The 20,763-nt window shown below is 39.2% G+C and overlaps 2 protein-coding genes across 3 annotated transcripts; both read right to left on the bottom strand.

Moving 5' to 3' along the window:
• Positions 1-5,565: 5,565 nt before the first annotated feature.
• LOC121655005 (protein LBH-like) lies at positions 5,566-6,987 on the bottom strand. The gene is made up of 3 exons (XM_042009431.1): positions 6,862-6,987; positions 6,043-6,121; positions 5,566-5,828 (listed from the first exon to the last, which is right to left on the bottom strand). The coding sequence occupies exons 1-3, from the start codon at positions 6,885-6,887 to the stop codon at positions 5,571-5,573; spliced, it is 363 nt and encodes a 120-aa protein (XP_041865365.1). The 5' UTR covers positions 6,888-6,987; the 3' UTR covers positions 5,566-5,570.
• A 2,405-nt stretch (positions 6,988-9,392) lies between these two features.
• Positions 9,393-18,902, bottom strand: zgc:171929 (uncharacterized protein LOC100124596 homolog). Of its 2 annotated transcripts, XM_042009427.1 has the most exons (5): positions 18,829-18,902; positions 16,808-16,945; positions 16,426-16,658; positions 11,118-11,307; positions 9,393-9,844 (listed from the first exon to the last, which is right to left on the bottom strand). In XM_042009427.1, exons 2-5 carry the CDS (start codon positions 16,905-16,907, stop codon positions 9,522-9,524), a joined length of 846 nt encoding a protein of 281 aa, XP_041865361.1. In that variant the 5' UTR covers positions 16,908-16,945; positions 18,829-18,902; the 3' UTR covers positions 9,393-9,521. The 2 variants fall into 2 exon arrangements, with proteins under 2 accessions (XP_041865361.1, XP_041865362.1); XM_042009428.1 differs by lacking the exon at positions 18,829-18,902 and having other exon boundaries at positions 11,118-11,235; positions 16,808-17,010.
• Positions 18,903-20,763: the final 1,861 nt, after the last annotated feature.

Raw genomic sequence — 20,763 nt, 5'->3', positions numbered from 1 at the left:
ACAGACAGAGATTTCTGGAAGTGTTCCTGAGTCCATGCAGTGGTTTCCAGTAAAGAATTATGTCTGGTTTTAATGCAGAAGATCACCAGTATCCAGCCTTGTCCTATGCACACAGAGATTCCTCCTGATTCTTTGAATCTTTTGGTGATATACACTGTAGATGGTGGGATATTCAAAGTCTTCACAATTTTACGCAGAGGAACATTTTTTTAACCCAGCTCATATCAGATTGGCGAACCTCTGTCCAACTTTACATCTGAGAGACTCTGCCCCTCTAAAATGCTCCCACTCATGTTACTAACCTGTTGCCAGTTAACCTAGTGAGTTGTCAAACACTCCTCCAGCTGTTTTTGATTTTTACTTTTACAGCTTTTTGTTGCTGCCATTAGATTCCAGATGAGCTCACATTTCCATGACATAATAAATGTCTCAGTTTCAATATCTGATGTTATTTATGTTCTCTTGGAAATCATTGAATTCTGGTTTTATTTATATTTTATACAGACTTGGAATTGTGGTAACAGCCTTGCAGATAAATACTGAATGTCCTTCATGAATACAACATGTCAGTAGTTGATGCATTTGATTTTATTTATTTACGTTCTTTTTTCTTTTTTTTTTTAGATCCATATATGTTTAGTATGAATGTGACAAATCAGACTGACTAAACTGCACAATCATCTTCCAGCACTTCAGTGTTTTAGGCCAACTTAGCATCTCTAAGTTTGTCCCTCTAAATTTGAGTTAAAGTGAAAACAACATAAATCTGTACACAAAGTGAATGTACTGTCAGGAGATGAATTCACAATATTATAACAGTTAACACTGACATTTAGCAGATGCCTTCATCTAGAGACACGAGAGCAGTCTGAGGACACTGATGTGAACTGAGAGATTCGGAGACTGAACCAGCAAAATTTCCGTTGAAGAAAAAACACTTAACTCCCAGTACAGAGAATCTGGATAAAAATCCTTCTGGTTTCTGCTGATATTTACGCTTTACCTCATTAATACTAAATTTCAGACAGTTTCTATTTCATTCCTCATCGACACAGATGTGTGATATAACTGAGTATGAGCTCATCTATCAGGAAACATGATCTGATCCGGGTCAGGTGGTTCGGGTCAGCAGATAAAAAAGCATGAAAAACCCACATAGATCCAAGCAGCGTGTTTCTAACATTCTACATATTACTGAGATTCAAAGCAAGATGGATAATCGTCATTAAAGCATAAAAACATAAAAAATTTTTCAAAAATATGATTTTTTTTTCAGAAAGTTAATACAGATGTGTCCAATCCAATCCAATGAACTCATGACTTTAAACAAAGCAGAGAATTGGCATAAGTTTTCATTTTATTCTCCCTAAATAACTCAGTTCATACAAGTCGTGTTTTTCCTGTAATTATTGATTCTTTAAAAGCACTTTATAAAACATTACATGACTTCTATGCTCATAGTCTACATCTGTTCACGTTACAATATAATTTTCATTATTAATAGTGTTGCAATGGTTCAACTTATCAGTAGATTCGATTTACCAGCACTCCCAGTTTCTGTAGGTTAAATTAACTGGCCACATGATTGATGTTAAGCACTGATAAGAGAATCTCATACAGGAAACGACTGAGTAAAGTAAAACCTCTGCAACATAGTGATATATCTCAGTTTCAGCAACATTTTTACAGCTGTTACGATTTCATTATAACACACCTCGCTCACTCCTCTCTCCATCTGTTCCTGGTTAAGAGAAATATGGTTCTCTCAGGGCCAGGAACTTGGAGTATTTCCTGCTTTACCAAAGAGCAAAGGAAAAGAAGGAGAAAGAGGAGAGGAGGGGGAGAAGAGAGAGGTCTGCGCCGAGCATAAATGGGCCTTATAGCCACAACCAGAGTAACTAAGAGAAGAGGAAAGAGGAGGAGGCTGAACGAAGGCCCTCTGCATACATCTGTCTTTGATTTAAAACACAGAGAGGTCTGTATGTGGGAATCCAAAGAGCTCTACCTTTTTTCTGTAACTTCTCTTTTCTCGGGGTTTTCATGACTATGTCTCAGTTCAGTCACATTTATAGATGGTGTAGTGTCTGATCCTCAGCATTGCATAGGTTATGGCTAATTGTGGCTGTTGCAACCAACTTTAGCTGTGCTGTCTGTTTTCTGTTAAGATTCTATGTATTTTACATGGACGGGATTATAGGTCTCTTGTATGGGTCCAGATATGACTTAGGGATGTCTTTGTCTATAAGAAGAGCTGATACAGATGGTCAGTGGGATTTCCATGATTGGCTTTAGGAGACCTCATATAGTCTCCAAATCTGTTTTAAATGCCAGACTTTTTGCAATGAACCTTTTCATTATTCATCAAGCTGGTGTCCGGAGACCTTTTTACCTCCCATCTATCTTTTCCACATCATCTGCCTCAAGTAATATACATCAATTGAAGCAGCTCTATTGATCTGCTGTGTCTGGATGCATTGTTATAAGATGTGGAGGTTCTTTCTGAAATGTCTGCCATCCTGACCAGTTTCTCTGCATTATATGGAAGACCAGAACTCTTGGATTTGGGATGGAGGGGGTCTCCCACAGGGTATGGTGGTTAAGCTCCCAGGCTCTTGGTGCCCGGCAGGGTCAGGCGCTGTCGATATTGGCCTGCCGGGGTCTGTGCCCACGATGACCACAATGGGCTCTGGCTGGGGCCTCTGGGTTGGTCCAGGGTCACCTTCGTGGTGGGGTGGCCGGGGTTTGGGCTCCGGGATTGCAGCTGATTGCCCGGGTCTCTGGGCTGCCCTAGTCTGTCTCTAGCCTCCCTAGAGATGTGGTCGCATTTACACAATCACAGTTTATACACAGTTTATTTTCTTGTTGTTTTGTTTATTTGTTTATTTCATTAGGCCTTTTAGCAGGTCCTGGTGATTGTCAGCGTTGCTTTCTTGTAAAAGCTGTAGGAAATTCTCTGTTGTATTTCTGTACAGGTTTAGCAGATGGTTGTCTGGTGTTAGGTTGGATTGAAGGGTGATATATATATATTCATATATATATATATATATATATATATAGATATATATATATATCAGATTATTAAGTGTAGCCTTATACCCATAGAGTTCATCTTGGCAAAGCAAATCTGTTTGGCACAACACAGCAGTCAGACCTTCATGCTGCTGCTACCATGCTGGACAGTAAAAGTTTAAAAAAAAAGATAAATTAATAACTTTTAATTGAAAAGAAATTAAAGTTGTTTGATATAAAAATAAATACATGAATAAGCATGAATAAAGGCAAATAAATTAAATAAATGAATGAGATAGAAAGAAAAATAAAGGAGGCAGAAAAAATGGCTTCATGAAAAAGATGTTAACGTCACTCGATGGACAACAGGTGCAAAGTAGTAATTTGGTATTTCTGGAGCATTTACATTCTGATGTTTAATATTGTGAACTGTTCATTTTAATTAAACCTTTTAATAAATAAAACTATTTAACATACGTCCTCATCCTCGCTACATAAACATAAATATACAGGGTGCTGTAAATGTTTCTGAGAATCAGGGAAATTTTCCTGCTGCTGTGGATCTTTTGCAGTGATTCAGAGGTTTGAGTTAAAACAGCAAACTGGAAACATGGACCACAACTGGTTTCTGTCATTTATTCAGGTGTCACATGTTTCACTTTTATATCAAAACATTTCAGGTTTTATTTTTCCTTCCAAAAAGATTTCCAAGCCAAAGCTACAAACAATACACGAGTAAATAATCATTTCTCTGGAACAAACGTGTGGCAATGTGATCTGTGCACATATTTGGTCAGCTGTAAACAGGTTTCCAGGTTAACAATCATTTTCACTGAAATAAGACATACCAAAAATAAAACAGAGCTGCGCACCTGCAGCTGAACAGAACTGACCTCATAGATAACACACACATCATGCTTTTTGGAGGAACAGGAAAATAATATGATTTCTTCCTCCTCTTCCTCAGCTGAGCCAAAGCCTCTCATCACACTGACGCCCTCTGGTGGTTAACCTCTGTATTGAACCACAAATCAGGATTATGTAACTTTTAAACAATTATACATCTTAAATTTACAAGTGTTGACTTTTTAAATAAGTAAATAAATAATGTGACCACACATTAATTTGTGTTACAAGCGTTTAACCATGAAGCATCGTTCCATTAAAAAGGACTTATTTGGCAATGTAATTTAATTTGATTTCAGTCTTTCACAAAACTTTAAAACCTCCTGAATGTTCAGCTCAGTTCTTGAAAAATAACGGAGGTGCCACAAGTGAGTCACACCAGGACAGGGAAGGTGGTGAGTTTATCACAAAGGACTTATTACCTACGGTGGAAAAACTGGCATTATAATAGATATACTGAGCCAGGTGCAGGTGTTAGGATTTAATAAAATAATTCCTCACGTGGTTTTTCATTGTTGGATTAGATTTACATGACAAAGGGAAGAGAACCTGTTGCCCTGAGAAGTCCTGCAGGATGTTGCTCCAGTGTCTGACACAGCTGAACCTCAAACTGCAGCACTGCACAGAGCTCTGCACATTTTAGGACTAAACAGATCCTGTTTTATCCAGACATGTCTGCACGTGTCCTCATCCTAACCATCCAAAGGGTTTCACTTTTCTGGGGACTGGTAGAGATGCAGAAGCTACATGTTGCAAAGTTTGACTTCATCTCCGGAGAGCTGCAGGGGCTCAGCTCCTCAGACAGGGTGGGGCTGCTTCAGGAGCTGTCGGGGAGGCTGGTGGGGTCAGGCGGTATAAGGACGGTTGACTCTGGGATGGTCCAATTGAGGACTTCCTAATCACTGAGCTGTAACAACAGAGGACACAGGAGACAAATTCATCAAGCTATTCAAGCACCCTCCAAGTTTTTCTTTTTTTTTTTTGTCCACCTGCCTTTTTTTTAACGTAAAACTGTATGTAGAAGCTCAACCCTTTATTTTTTCAGGACAGCCGCGGTTGTCAGATTATGAGGCTAAATTGATTAAATGAATGTATCAATAGATATAGCAGCATAAAGGCCAACAAGAACAACAAAACAAAATTTATTACTAACAGCAGCTTGTAAAAATCAGGATGAATTTGGTAAAAGTGAAAATAACACAGAAGATATTAACTAATGTTTTGATAAAAAACTGTAATTTGTAATGTGTCCATGTGAGGTTTCATTTTTCATTTTTTTTAAGTGTAAAACATTTCCAAGGCATTCTGGATTTTGCATTTCGAGATGTACAACAGTTTGGTGATTTTATAGATCCATTGTTCTTTGGTGGAGCTTTCATCATGTACAGGTTCCCAGGCTGTTATTTTACTGGTCTGACCTACTGCAGACCAGATTGTGCTGAATGTGGAACCTAAACTAAAATGATATAGAGTCTCTGAATAAATGCTACGTCCCTGAGAAATTGTCGACGATATCTGGTGTTTTATGGGTTAAAGCATCCCAATCTTTTCCTGAATATTGGAATTTTGTCACTTTTTGAAACAGTGGAAAACCTGACATAAACATTCCCAAATGTGGGTCATCCCTTCATCCGCGGCAGACAGCTGTGGGGTCATCACCTTTCTCGCATGTCCTCTGGATTCTCTCCATCTACAGATCCCTCTGTGTGATCAGCACTGCTCTCCTCCTCTTCATCATCATCATCTTTCCCCACATTTTTGGACATCAGACAGTGAGGAGGCCAGCGCAGCTCCCCACTCTCCTGCTCGCTGTACTCTGTGGGTTCTACGACGATGGAGGGCAGGCGCTCCCTCCGATAGAGGAATTCTTCTGGATAATCTGACTCATCGTTCATGCTGACTTCAGGGAAGATCTAAACCAGGGAGAAGATTCAGCCACCCTTCAGAAATACAGTTGACATTCTGGGTCAAATCATTGAGTTTATCCATAAATTTAAGAGTTGATTCAGGATTGTTTGTTCCTTTTTTATTTGAAACTATCGTCAACAGATTATTCTCCTGCTTCTGTTTATTAAAGTAAACATCTGTCCTCAGAGCTTCGGCTTGAATCAGAGGTAAAACCCCTACCTGATAGGCTCTGCTCCCTCTTCTCTGTGCTGCACCCTCTTCCATCTGAGAGTCGGCCGGACTGAGGATGGTGTTCATACTACAAACACACAAAAACACTGAACTGTATCTGGAAACAAAAATCTGAGACTCTAGATGAGATTAAAAATTAGGATCTTAAAGTGTTTAAATTTTTTGTAACAATGATTCAAACAGTTTTTATCAGAAGGGACCATCTGTGGGTCAGAACCTGCTGTTCTGAGGGACGATGTGATGTGAAATTTGGTAAATCTCCTTATTTATGTCATTCATCATGTGGTCAGAACATGTTTCCTTCACAGGAACCAGTGAATGAATGAAAGTGCAGCTGGAGCCGTATGTAGGTAGAAGTGGATGAGGCAGAAGCGGCCGAGGTAATCTGAAGATAAGCTCTTAATGACATAACAGGCTTGATCATCAGGGAATTCCTCCTCCCCAAGGGTGAGGAGAGGGTGAGAAGAGGGTGGAATTAAACATTTAATTTCTCTTTCTGAATAACATAATGTCTGTCAGACACCATAACCAATGTGCTGTAACTAAAGTACACACTGATGTTAAATTCCTGCACATGCTCAGAAGTAACATCAGCGCTGACTCAGACACATCATTTTATCAGAGGAAGCTGATCATGTGAGGCAGATATGTTTAGATGTTTAGCATCAAGTTGTTGACTAACTTTAGTTTAAGTGTGAAGATTTGTTAATCTAGTTTAATCTACTCAGACTTAATTTTCCCACAGAGTTCAGATGGAACAAGCAGGTTAGTGTGACAGATTTATGGGAGAATGTCGTTGTATCTTACCTGTGTGAGGCAGGAATACAGCTCATCTTTCCTTAGAACAAGAAGAAACTCCAACCAAGCCGCTCTGTGACTGTTCAGATTCTGCTGCTCCGTGCTTCCCGTCACTTTCCTCCTTTCTGTCAGCAGCTAAGCTTCCTTTCCTCCATCACCTACCTCCCTCCTGTGTTCATCTCCTCCCCTCCCTTGTTTTTTCCACAATGTAATGTTGAGTGACGCAGACACAGGGACGTGCAAACAAGCTGACAGGCTTAGTGTCAGCCTCAGTTATCCACACAAGCTTGATATAACATGTGAGTGTGCAGCAGCATGCAGCCCTGTGCACACAGATTAGCAGCTAAGCTGTCCTGGCTCCGCACATACATCACATTTGGGAGATTATTTTACATCATGATTAATGTCACAAGCTTTTCTCTAAATAACGCTACAGATGGTCTGTCACTATGAAACTCCAGCAGAGCTGCTGTAAATAAAAATGAACCTTGTATGTTTAAAGTCAAAGTACTAATGGATTAGATTTATACAGCACTTTTTAAAGCCATTATTCATTTACTCCTCATTCACACCTGGTGATGGTAGCTGCATGTTTAGCCACAGCTGCTCTGGGCAGACTGACGGTAACGTGGCATCTAATCCGTGCCTACGGCCTCTCCAACTATCACCGAACATTCATACACCAGCGATGCCGACACTGGAGGTGAGGCTTGCCCAAGGACACAACGACAGATGACTGGGGGAGTGGGAATCAAACCGCCAACATTCCGATTGTTGGATGACCTGCTTGAAGTTCAACTTCAATCCCAAAATAGTTGTCTCAGTGTAAAATTTAAATAAAAGCAAAATTCTAAATTGAATGAGTTCCAAATCTCAACCCTTATTTTATTCCCATTAAGGCAATAATGGGAATTAATGTCCCATTGGCAAATATTTTGAAACACTTTGATTGTTAATTTTTTTTTTCTGGACCTATAACAATTAGCCGAAAGCTCATAATCCAAAAATCCCTGTTTTGTATCAGAAATGAACCCACTTCTAGATGTTCAGCTGTATCTGGGACTGAATGCTACCAGTCCTCCCAGTCAGATCAGGTACTTAATGTTTTCATTAAAGGATCAGGATTATTTCAGTGATGAGAGAGGGACATATTCATCATTAGATGGGTGGTCCTAATCTCATGATTAGTAGGTGTATATTGACACTGCAGGTAAACTATGAGTGTACCAGATTATTCCAGCCTCTGCAGTCATACCAGGCTCTGGTCCACCCAGCAGACTAAACTGCTGCTCACACAGGAAGTGAACCACAGAATACAGAAAAACCTTCTACACCAATAAACAACTTTTCTTTCTGACTTTATGGTGTGCAACAAGCAGAAAAAAAGGTTTTGTTTGTTTTGAATATTTTCCACCTGTAGCTGGTCGGAAGCAATGCTGAACTGACCTTCTGCTCCTGAATAATAACAAAATCATTCTCTCCAGGATGTCACTGCATTTTTGTCTGATTGTTCTTACCTTCCTGGTTTTGCAACAGCTTTTCTCAAAAGTTGCACATTACGGTGGTTTTTTCATTTGCCTTTTATTTTTCTTGCAAAAGCACCTTCAATTTCTTTAAGTTATTATTTATCATACTAATATTAACTCATTAAAGATTCAGTTCTGATATTTAAACATTTACCTGAAGAAAACCAAGTTTTTCCCCATTCTAGACAGTGATGCTGCAACTCATTCTTCATCAGCAAGCATCACAGCAAGAAATGCTCAGTTACAAACTGAACAGATTTAACAGAAGTCCCTAAAGGGTCCTATCGTCTCACTCCCCATTGTTCCAGCCCATCCATCTGGCCCATTCAGACCTCCATCTACCTGGACCATCCAGTGTAGCACAGCATTCGTCAGAGAATAAAACTGGTTAAAAATGAGTCTTTCTGTATTTCTGAGTCCACTGCAAACCTTTCTCTGTGTGATCATTGGTTAAGAGAGGTCCAGATACAACTTTATGTACAGCAGCAGCTTCAGGTGATCCTGATGGAGAGGTTCACCAGCAGCTTGGATACCTGCTGCTGCTCATCAGTGGATTTTTAACAGCTGATCATTGAATATGAAGACTTTCTTCAATCTGCCTTTATCTGAACCAGCCTGCTTACACACTTAAAAGCACAACAATCTTTTTGATGTTTTCCTGAAATGTACAACGTTTTCATTCCTTTCACAAGGCATTGAACTAATTTTTCCCAGACTGCATGGAAACTGGGACTTTCTTAATGATGTGGAACAACCTCCTTCAGTAATTTCCCTTTAGTGAACCTTACCTGGAAACTAAAGCTCAAACCTGTCTAAGATTATTATCAGTAATCTAAATAGATGGATAAACAAGTTAATCTAACACAGAAAAACTGAAATTCTACATGTAGGATCATCTAGAATACAGTCAACGTATTTGTTCTTCTTCTGTGTGCCTCCAGAAATGTGGGTTGAAGCAATAAAGTGGACACATTAACATGCTAAAACTTTATTTACTTCAGTTGTTTGTGACAGTGTTTGTTTCAAGGATAGAGTGAAAACACAAAGTTACAGAATAGAAAGTCATCATGTCCCACAGCTGAATATCTTATGAAAACTAAGACGATTTAAATGAATAAAAAGAGATGAAGAAGTAGCATATTCCTACATGTAGTAAGAAGAAGCGGAGTATAGAAGGTAGGGGTTGAGTTTAGGGTCTGCTGATGAAAAGCTGCTGTTCTCATGGGCCTGGCGACGGTAGTATCTGCGGAGAGCAGGACTGCTGGGATGATGCTGCCTCACATGGAGGAAGTACTCATCAGGACGGCTCGAGGTGAAACCACAGTCCTCACATACAAAGATCTTGGAGCGTCTCTGGCGGTAGGCGTACTGCTGATGAACCCCATGAATCTTCCTCATGTGGGACTCCAGAGAGCAGCGTTGGGTGAAAGCTTTCTCACACAGCTCACACTTGTAGGGGCGGATACCTGCAACACAGAGGGACAAAGTCCTGAGGCAACATTTCTACATGCTGTGACTTAGAAACAACCAATAAATACGAACAAGAACAGAAGGCTCATCTTCAATCTGTCTCCACACAAAAAGAAAATACTCCTCAACATGAAAGTTTTACATCCGAACATAAAAACAGATCTGCTCTAAAAGAGTTGGCAGTTTTTCATGGATGCAACCCTCATACTTAACTCTGCTGTTTATCCCACAAATGCATTTCCCACAAATGTCTCCGCCCAGGAGGCATCCAGGGGGCATCCAAGTCATCCGGCTCTTCTTAATGCAGAGGAGCAGTGATGCTACTCTGAGCCTCTCTCAGATAACCGAGCTTCTCACCCTATTTCTGGGGTGGCCAACGTCAGTCCTCAAGAGCCACAATCCTTCAAGTTTTCTAAATTTCCCTGCTCCAACACACCTGACTTAAACTAATGATAACTCATGGTAAAAACATTGCTCAAAAACCTCTTGTATATAATATAATACTTGTCTTCTGCTTCCTGTTTGCCCCAATTTGTACAATACTTCTGACATATCACACAGTAATACAAGGTACATATATATGAAAATGATTGTAAATACTTTTATAATTATCATACATTTTGTTAAATATTATTTCTTGTGTTAAAGGGTTAAAGTGCTTTGAGTGATCAAATGAATAAAGATCTACAGTCTATTTACCTTAGACATAAATGTTTACTGAGCTAAGTAAACTCACAGATGTTTGGTTGTTTTAGAGTCAGCACCAACTTTTATATCTTATTTTTCCCCTCTGTTACTGTCTCTCAGTAATTATTATGTTTATTAATTTTACTCTTCTGTAATGGAACATGAGCAGTTTCATGTGAGGTAGTATTAACATATCTGGTGACGTAAAGATGTTTCTAAATGGAAATGACCATAAACAAGAATGAAAACAACACTAACACGTGATTACATCCCGCTACGTGTACAATGTTTGATAGACAGATTATATTAAATTTATTAATTTAGAATATTTTCTCTGAAAAGTTGATAAATGAAGTTCCTGTAAGGAGATACTGACTGCTTATAACAGTGTTTTTCAGGTTTCTGTTATTCAGCCTGTTTCCAGGTACAGGAATCAGGAATTTTATATTTCTGGAAGTGTCTTAATTTCTTTCTTTTTCTCTCCTGTATTAAACTCAGATTGAGATGGTACCTCAGCAGAGCAGTTTTGGTTCTTTAGGGATTTCATGGAGGATCCTATAAGAGACAGAAAATATTCCTGACCTGTGTGTGTTCTCATGTGTCTCTTCAGATCGAAGGTGTCGTTGAATCCTTTTCCACAGAACCGACAGGGATGTCTCTTCACCAGGCTGTGGCACTTCAGGTGGCGGGTCAACATCCGCTGCAGAGGGAAGATTTTGTGGCACACTGAGCACCCAAAGTCTCCAGAGATGGGGGATGTACGGGGACGGGACTGGGAGGGGCACAGAGACAAACACACCATCATAATCATCATTATATGAATATGTTGTTATCGTCCTGAAAGTCTGTCTCAGTCATCACGTGAACTCCTCATTTATCTGCTGGTCCAGTCAGCTGATCGTCACCTTCACTTCACTTTGAACTGGAAAGGATTTTTCAAAGAAATCTGATCTGACCCGACAGCCCTGAATGAATGACGAGGAGGGAAAAACATTTCTGCTGACATGAAGTTTATCAGGTTTATCTCTCATGAGTGGCAACTAGTTTAATTGAATTGAGTGAAACTCATTTTAACCATAAGACTGTGATGAAGCTCTGATGACCTGTAGGAAACATAAAGCAGGCTGATGAGCTGCAGCAGGAATCACGTCATCAAAAAGTTTATGTCAAACAAATAACTTCAGCCAAAATTCAGCTAAACACATTAATCTTCACTCCATCCCAATGTCAATGTTGATATTAAATGTTGTGCTAATGAAATTAAATGATAACTCCAACAAAGTCGTGACACTGTGTATAATGTAAATAAAAACAGAATAAAATAATTTACAAATCTCATCAAGTTATATTTTATTCCCAATAGAGCATAAACAACAAATCAGATGTTGAAACAGAGACATTTTACCCTTTCATGGAAAAAATGGGCTCATTTTGAATCTGATGGCAGCAGCACATCTGTAAGCAGGTGCAACAAAAGTCTGGAAAAGTAACTGGTACAAATAAAAAAAAAAACTGAAGCAGCATTTGACTACTAATTAGGTGCTTTTGCATAAAGGTCAGTAACACGACTGCAAAGAGTACTTCAGAGAGGGAGAGTCTCTCGGATGTAAAAATGGACAGAGGTTCACCAGTCTCAGACAAACTGGGTCTTTCCTCAATGTAAAATTGTGAAAACTTTGAAGATCCCATCATTTCCAACGTATATATCATCAAAAGATTCAAAGAATCAAAGCCAGGCTACAATACCCAACACAGCAGAATTATTAGATACACAATGAAAGGCAAAGATCTAGTTAGAGCAGGGGTGTCCAGCTGTGGTCCTCGAGGGTTGCAATCCTGCAGGTTTTAGATGTCTCCCTGATCCAACACACCTGATTCAAATTCAGTGGCTCTCCTTGACAACAGCTTCTTGTCATGTTCTGCCCAAGCATGTTGAGGAGACAAATCTTGCAGGTCAGCGACCCTCAAGGTCCGAATTTGAACACCCGTATATTGAACAGGGTAGCTCTTATTTCCCATTAGTTTGCTGTTTTGTAACAACAGAATTCTGACATGATTCTGGCCAACATCTTGAAAGACTTATACTTGACTCGCGATCTAGACTAGGCTGGACTAGATTTATTCTGGGTAGGCACTTATTTTATAATCTGTGCAGAAACCTTAATGTGCTTTTTTCCCTTCTTCTCTTTTTTCACAGCCAGAAGTCATCCTTTCTTTCATCACAGTAAATGTCTGTGTTTGATTGGAGTGGACCTACCACAGAAGTCACGGAGAAATTTGGATTCAACCCTCTTTTATGCTATGGGTTAAAACTACATACCTCACCCAGGGCTTCAGTGCGTACCAGCTCCATAAACTTCAGCTACTCTGTCCTGCACCGAGGTTCTCACCAGGGCTGCGTTCTGTCCCCTTGTTGTTTGAACTTGAGATTGAGTCCTTAGCTATAGCCTTCAGGCTAGATCTCACTACAAAATGGGGTGTCACACATGTGGGGGATGAGGGCGTTATTAAACCCCTTGTGGTTACAGAGGTGGGCTTGGGTCTGGAGAACCTGGGTTCAAGTCCCCAGGCTGGCAACTAAGATAAACTGCCGTGGGCTCCTGAGCAAGGCTCTTAACCCTCAACTGCTCTCTGGGCGCTGGAATCTGTCCTGGCAGCCCCCTGCTCCTAGCAACTATGGTGAGTTAAATACAGAGAAAGAATGTCCCAGCTGGGATTAATAATTATTAAAATAAAAAGACTACCCAGAGATCTATAAAAATGTCTCTTTATGCAGATGACTTATTATTACTTATCTGACTCAACAGAAGATTGTCTACATCCAAGCAAACTCCAGAAATAAGATGAAGCACTCCACTATCTATAGACAAATCCATTTTGTGTGTTGGGTCATCTTACAGTGCCTTCTTTACTATATCTATTGACATGGACAGCATCATGGATCTTATCTAGAGATCTTAGAGTTATTCTGTTTTTTTATATTAGAAAACAGCGCATCAGTGAAAATGATTATACATCTTATAGAAATTGACTTTAATAACTGACACACTGGAAAATAAAACACTAATCTGATTATAATAACATATCAAAAGTTGGTAAAGAAGTAGATTCAAACTTTTGCAAAGGCTTTTATTTTCTGTTATTTCTAGTCTAGGCTGCATGACACAGTGTACAGACCTGTTTGTGTTACTAACCAAATGATTTTTATGTTCTAGTCATAAACGATATGTTTTACAAAATCACCCAGATTAGTCGTTCAGGGCAGAGTGAAAGCAAAGAGACAATCCAATGAACCAAAGAGTGGAAGTGACGTAGGACACGTTGTAGCAGTTATGTTGGATAACTCGCTGCCTCTTTTGCTGCTCATACTGGACAGATTCTGATGAAAATAAAAGGCTGAATAAACATGGTGTTGTTCCATCTTTACTTTTGAGACGTTTTCAGCCACGACCAATCAATAAGCCTTTTTTGTTGGTCATTACAGGGAATACATGTCGTGGGGCAATTGGCTGGGCTGGAAATCTTTGCTTGCTGTTAGCCACAGGTGGAGTGTTTGGTTCTGTAGTAGGCGGTGCCTCAGCCTGCTTTACTCATCCTCTTTACACCTGCTCCATCTGGCAATTTGGCAAATCTGGCAGATTTATCTAGCTGAAGGCTGCAGCACTTCCCTGCCAGATCGTCATCTCTCCTGCACTGCTTGGGGACTGCTACTATAAAGCATTATAACAATATCGCCTCCTAGTGAACAGCTGTAACTTTGTGACGTTATTCAGGTGGTTGAGTAAAGTCCACATCTGTGAAGCTCCATCAATGCTAAAATATAAATGGAGGATTTAGAACAGGAGTCCACAACTAAATTTATTATAACCCACTGAATGCCAGGCCAAAATGGCATCTTCATGAGGCGAAACCTGTTTTTTCCTACTAAACAAAACTTTATCATATCTGTACGATTATATCTTGTACAAAATGTAATGTCAGCAATGTTATTTATTCAAAATCAATTGAACTTGCTATAGACATTATTGTGTTACTGCTTTGGCTCCACACTGTCTGTGTTATCATATATATATATATATATATATATATATATATATATATATATATATTCATATATATTCTTTTTTTTCCAATATATTTATATTAGGGATGGGCACGTTAACGCATTATCGCATTAATGCATTAATGCATTAATTAATTAAGGATTAATTAATTTTTTCAACATGCGTTGTTCTTATATCTATATTAAAAAAGATAAGTTAGTTCTTTAGTATTTTTAGCCAAGTATTAAGAGCCATTGTGGAAGGTCCAGTGAGGCACTTGCAGCTCTGGAGCAGCAGGTTGCAGACCCCTGATTAATGATTATAAACCAAAATTCACTGCATTTTCCTTATATAGTAGTAGGCCATCTTTTAAAGGAAAATGACATTTTGTGCATAACGATGGAATTAATCATGTTTAATTACAATATTTCATGCAATTAATCGTGATTAAAAATTTTAGTCATTGCCCAGCACTAACACACACACACACATATATATATATATATATATATATATAAATGTATATATGCACACACACAAATGGAAAATGTATACATGGGGAATATTATTTGTATAATGTGTGTGTTCCAAACACAAGTTTTTTTCTTTCTGTAATATTTTTAACATTCTGTGGGCTTTGTATTGTCCTTTACTGTTAAGCAGGTAGATGAGAAAGTGGCTCAGGGAGACACTGGTATGGAACCTGGACTGGCTGCATTTCTATGGCGGCTGCTACACCAGGTGAATTAAACACCACACCTAAAGGAGTGTTCAGCAACAACATAACCAGTTATGTCCATCTTTTTTTGCTCCTGAAGCAACATTTCTTTGAAGGTTTAGTAACCGTGCTGCTCTGGTGTGTTGCCTCCTCTATCAGTGAAAATTCTGACAGAAACAGCAGCTAAACTTCTCTGCTTCAACCTCCAAAATAAGCTGAGATGATTGACGCAAGATGATTACGCTTTCACTTTCCCCAGCAGTGGTGAAGCAGACACAGGACTCTGCTGTGACATTCACCGCTAAACAGGCAGTTTCTCACCGCTAACTTTCTCTGTTCAGACGTCCCCTCCCCCCTCCCGCTCGGACTAAGGTTTGTGCTGGGTGTCAAACCAGCTGACATGCTCTGCCTCTCGCTCTCTCTCCTCTTCTAGAGCAACATCTGCTCCCATCCAGACAACGTCTCTTTCAGGGAAGGCCTTGCAGATTTCAGCAAGACAATGCTGAACCACATCCTGCATCCATCATAACAGCTTCACAGTTCACAGAGTCCGGCTGCTGAACTGGCCTGTCTGTCCAGTCCAGACCTTTCATCAATAGACAACATTTGAAGCATCATGAAACTGAAGGTCCAGCAACGAAAAAACTGTTGAGCAGCTAGAATCCTGCATCAGACCAGAATGGGAAAACATTCCTTTCGTAAAGCTCCAGAACTGGTCTCCTCACTTCTCAGACGTTAACAGACAGATGTTAAAAGAAGAGGAGATGCTACACCATGCTAAACATCAAACTGGAACTACTTTTTACAGATGTGCTGCTGCCATCAAATTCAAAAGGAGACAATATTTTCCATGAAATGGTAAAATGTCTCAGTTTGAACATCTGATATGTTGATTATGTTCTATTGGGAATAAAATATGGTTGATGACATTTTAAAATCATTGAATTCTGTTTTTATTTTCATTTTACACTCCTGACTTTGTAAAAAAATATCTTGTTTCCAGTCCTAATTTTCAGTCAGGTAGTTTCTTCTGTCTATTTTTTTCTCATTCGCAGAGATCTAGCTGATGTTAGCCAAAACATATGCCCAGAAACTGGTACATGGTTCATGTGAGGGGATGGTAACTTACTTTTGCTCTGCTGACAAGGGCAAGTGTACTGGGACAGTAGAAGGAGCTTCGGAGCATTAGTTTAGACCAGTCTGGTCTGGAGTGTTCTGCTGGTCCTGCTGGTCCTTTCAGAGGTACCGGGACTACAATTCCTGCCGCTGCCTCACATCCTGGGGCAGCTGCTGGCTGAGGCATACTGGGAGCATCCTGGACATCAGAAGTGAAGGAAATCTCCTCCACAGTGTTTTCACTGACTAAGAAAAAATTCAAATAAATATTTACAACTAAAACCAAAAATGCTGAAAATGTTGTTTCAGTTTAAAATGATGAAGCAGCTTGTAGCTTTTCTTACCTCTGACGAGTCAAACTAAAGTCAGGTTAAAGAAACAGCTGAAATTTGTACCTGCTGGGCTGTGTTCTTGCCATTCCTGCTGTTCTGGTTCCTTCCACTGCCACGCGCCACAAGCTCCACGTTTCTTCTTCACAAGAAAAGACCTCGGCATCCTTCAAACTCTCTGGATCTGATTCTTCCTGACCTGAACTGGGATCTAAACTTCTTTATGGATCTGATCTTACTGAGCAGGACTTCAGTCACCCTTAATAACCAGAAACTCATCCCTCGACAAACTGCAGAGGAAGTGTCTCAACAAATCACTGCACTCATTTCCATAACCCTCTCTGGTCTGGTGTGTGTATGTGTGTGTGTGTTTGGACAGTAGTACACCTGTGCATATCTGCCATTTTAACTGGTCCTCCATTGGTTTTGCATGTCAGGTAGTGAGAATCCGGGGAGTTTCTCATTCAAGTAGCCCTTGGCATGCAAATTCTTGTCCTGGACCAAGCCCTGCCCCAGACAAAGGCCACGGTCTGAGTAACAGGAGCAAGCACAGTGGAGCCACAGCTTTAACTGCTAGGTAAATCAGTCTTTTCTGGTTTTTTGTTGTAATTGTTTGATGGGATTACAGAACTTCTTACACTGCTGACAAAGTCTGACAACACACTGAACGGATCACAAGTGCTGACAGTCTGCTGAATGTTTGTTTTACATAATTACAATTACAAAGGTACTGTCTCGGGCCCCCAACCCCCTTCACCCCCCCCCCCCCCCCCCCCCCCCTTGCAACATTCAGCTTACATAAATGGATGGATTCATACAAGTGAACCACTTGTTTCATTCTAACTTTTATTTTTGAGAAACTGTTAAACATTGTTGTCTGCACAGTCCATCTTTTTGGTGCACAGGAAAACACAAATGAGGCCTGAGGCTGAGGCCAATCATGCAAATCATCATATATATTACTTCAAGAACATCAGGAAGGGCAAACAAAACCTGTTCATCCCTGTGTTACTGCTACTTTTACCAGTTTATTCAGTGAACACTAGCCCTTACAGCAGCATTGCTTGTTTGTTGTGTGCTCTGAGCGTCCATACTCCAAACACTTGATATGCTTCCTTTTGTGGTTGGTAAAAGAATTTTCCATCCCTGTTATTGATTAAACAAGCTGCATACAGTAGTAGCAGAGGGGACTTTTTAGTAGTAGCCATATTTGTGACTGTGCTATGTGCATTAATATAGATGCATGTGCGTGTGACGTGCAAAGTTGCGGTGCAAAATAAGGCTTCCCCAAATCCAATTTGAGCCATGGATATAGTGTCATCTAATTGAAGGATATCTTAACAACTACTAAGGTTTTATGTATGATCTTGGTTTCAAATGAAAGCTAAGACATGTGAGATTACTACTTAAGTCAGAATCAAGATATCTGTGTCACTGAAATTCTCCTGGAACACAGTTGAAAATGTAAACGGTTATCTTCTCCTAAAAGAAAACCACATTACTTTGAGTGGAAACCAGAGGAGAGCAGCCCAATTGATCTACGAATTAGTAAAGCAGTCCTAGAAATGAGCAAAATGGCCGTAAGTATTAGTAAAGTAGCCCAGGAATGAGTCAAGGAAACCTAGGATTGAGTCCTTAGAATAAGTGAAACAATTCTCAGGAAATAGTAAAGAAGTCCTATGGTAAAGTAGTTCTAGCCTAGGACTACTTTACTGTAGGACTCATCAGACTACTCATTCCTAGGATTCATAGGAATGAGTAAATTAATGTCTGATGAGTAACTGTGCTGCAGTAGAAAGTAAAAAGTGAACCTGAGCAGTTTTCCAGGTGTTTTAATAGAGTTGTTACACAGGTAAATATCTCAGGAAGCCATCGGCTGATGCTGATGATCGACACCTCCATCAATGGTCAGAGTCAGGAGGATCCAGGGATTTCCTTCACTATAAAACCTCCTTCATCTCCATGTAAACCAGCAGGACCTCATGATTCATTTCAAGCAAAGGCAGACTCATAGGAGAACACATTAGCAGAGCTGGGATAAAGCTAACACACAATTTATGATTTTGGTTGCTAGCTCTTTTACTTACATTCCCTTATGATTGTTTGGGTTTGAACTGTGTTTGCTTTGGATGTCAATACTTGGTAGAGTCTTTAAGCTGAGTTTCTCTACGTTAATATGTTGTGCTACATGCTAGGATAGCCGCTTCCTGGTGTCTGGTAACATCTCCTGAACTGTAGGATCCCAGGCAGACTGTACAAAGGGGTCTACTCAAGAAGATGTTAAAGGTTAGACAATCCTGAAATAAAAAGGCAGATAAAATATACAGTACAATATAAAATCCATAGATTAGCGTAAAACATACAATCACATGTTGCTGGACAGAAACTGTGGAACCAGTTAAGGAGGCCACTTTTTTTCTTTGGCTTTTAACACTAGTTGAGATGCTGGTTTCTTTCTTTCTTTCTTTCTTTCTTTCTTTCTTTCTTTCTTTCTTTCTTTCTTTCTTTCTTTCTTTCTTTCTTTCTTTTATTGGCTGACCATATGTATTTTATGCATTTTTATACTCATATTTATTTATACATTTTAATATTTTTTATTTATTATTCGTCATTATTTATTTATCAATTTAAATAAATTTATTTAATTGCATTTTGTTTTATTCCAATTTTCTTTTTGGTCAGATTTTTTTCTTTATTTATTTTGTTTTTATATCATTTAATATAAATTCAGATGTTAAGGGGTTATGCTACATGTTAGCATTACTGCTTCATGTGTGCAAACATCTTCTGTGCTGTAGGATCTCATGCCGCCTCCTGTTCCGGAGGCTCTACTTAAAAAGAGGTTAAACAGCTTCGAAGCTCAGTAAGGAGAGTCTGTTTGCAGCTAACTGAGTTTAAGTTTCACACATCATTGCTTTTTCACAAAACACCAACATGTTTTTAACACATTTATAAATTCATATCAGCTGATCTACTGAGGAGTGATTATTATAATGAATAAGAACTCATCCGGTGGTTTCACATGTGACTCATGATGACTCCTGAAGTACGTCCTGGACATTTTGACTCTACTGTGTTCTCAGAGCTGCTCTGTAACTGTATGCAAAGCAGCTGCCTGTGTGCTGCAGCATGGAAATTAAATGATGAAGAGCCACATTACTTTGTACAAACAAAATACTGGACTGATACTGATCCTCCCCGTCCACAGATGAGAGTTAGTACAGGAGACTGTGAGCTGTGTGGACTCTGGATAAATTACAGATGGCTGGATGTCCCTCCAGATGACAGTAAGAGTTTACTTCACTGATGGTGGAGCTGAGAAGAGAAAAGCTGATTATTTGTGAAACAGCCTGTCTGAACATGAATATGAACACAGGACTGCCACACCCTGACACAAAAAACTTGTGTTAGTCTAAGCCTATGAGTTTAAATTTCACAAATTCACCCACCATCCACTTTAGAAAAGGGCTTTGAGCAACTTTTAACACAGCGTGCTCCGTAAAATGTAACATTAGTCAAAACAAATAGTGGATATAACTTCATTTTAATCTAGTTGTTGGACTAATCTTAACCTTAAATAAGTCATATTAACTTTTTTGTGCAAAAGGTTGAATAAATGAATGTGCTTAGAATCAATGTAAATAAGACAAGGATGTGATAAAGGATGACCTAATTACCTGGTACATAATGAAGGTACTTTGTTAAAATTTATTTGGTTGATCAATAATTCAAATGACACATAAAAGTTTGTAATGATTTCAGTAAAAGGTAAAAATATGTCATGTCTGTTTTCCAGCCATCAAAACTTAAATGTTTCAAGGTTTCTCTTTCTTTTTCCTTATTGTTATTTTGTTATATTTTAATGAGCCAAACTGAGTTTTTTAATATTGAAAATGTCTAAACATCATCTCTTTGATAATCTCTTGCTTCAAATCTCCGTTAGAATGCAGCATCATTAAGCTAAACTGAACTTTTATGTTTTACTTTGTTTACATTTTATTATTCCTAAATGACACAGAACA

Source organism: Melanotaenia boesemani, chromosome 15 (assembly GCF_017639745.1).
Source record: "Melanotaenia boesemani isolate fMelBoe1 chromosome 15, fMelBoe1.pri, whole genome shotgun sequence".
Taxonomy (NCBI): Eukaryota; Metazoa; Chordata; class Actinopteri; order Atheriniformes; family Melanotaeniidae; genus Melanotaenia; species Melanotaenia boesemani.
This window is presented reverse-complemented; position numbering and strand designations above follow the sequence as displayed.

What these genes read in the sequence shown, in the direction of transcription:
- LOC121655005 (XM_042009431.1), bottom strand. Translation starts at nt 6,887, where the DNA reads ATGAGCTGTATTCCTGCCTCACACAG. An exon ending in TGTATTCCTGCCTCACACAG is followed by an intron (nt 6,122 to 6,861) that starts GTAAGATACAAC and finishes GTGTGTTTGTAG; the next exon opens with TATGAACACCATCCTCAGTC. An exon ending in GAGGGAGCAGAGCCTATCAG is followed by an intron (nt 5,829 to 6,042) that starts GTAGGGGTTTTA and finishes TCCCTGGTTTAG; the next exon opens with ATCTTCCCTGAAGTCAGCAT.
- zgc:171929 (XM_042009427.1), bottom strand. Translation starts at nt 16,907, where the DNA reads ATGCCGAGGTCTTTTCTTGTGAAGAAGAAACGTGGAGCTTGTGGCGCG. An exon ending in GCAAGAACACAGCCCAGCAG is followed by an intron (nt 16,659 to 16,807) that starts GTACAAATTTCA and finishes ATTTTTTCTTAG; the next exon opens with TCAGTGAAAACACTGTGGAG. An exon ending in ACACATGAGAACACACACAG is followed by an intron (nt 9,845 to 11,117) that starts GTCAGGAATATT and finishes TCTGTGTTGCAG; the next exon opens with GTATCCGCCCCTACAAGTGT.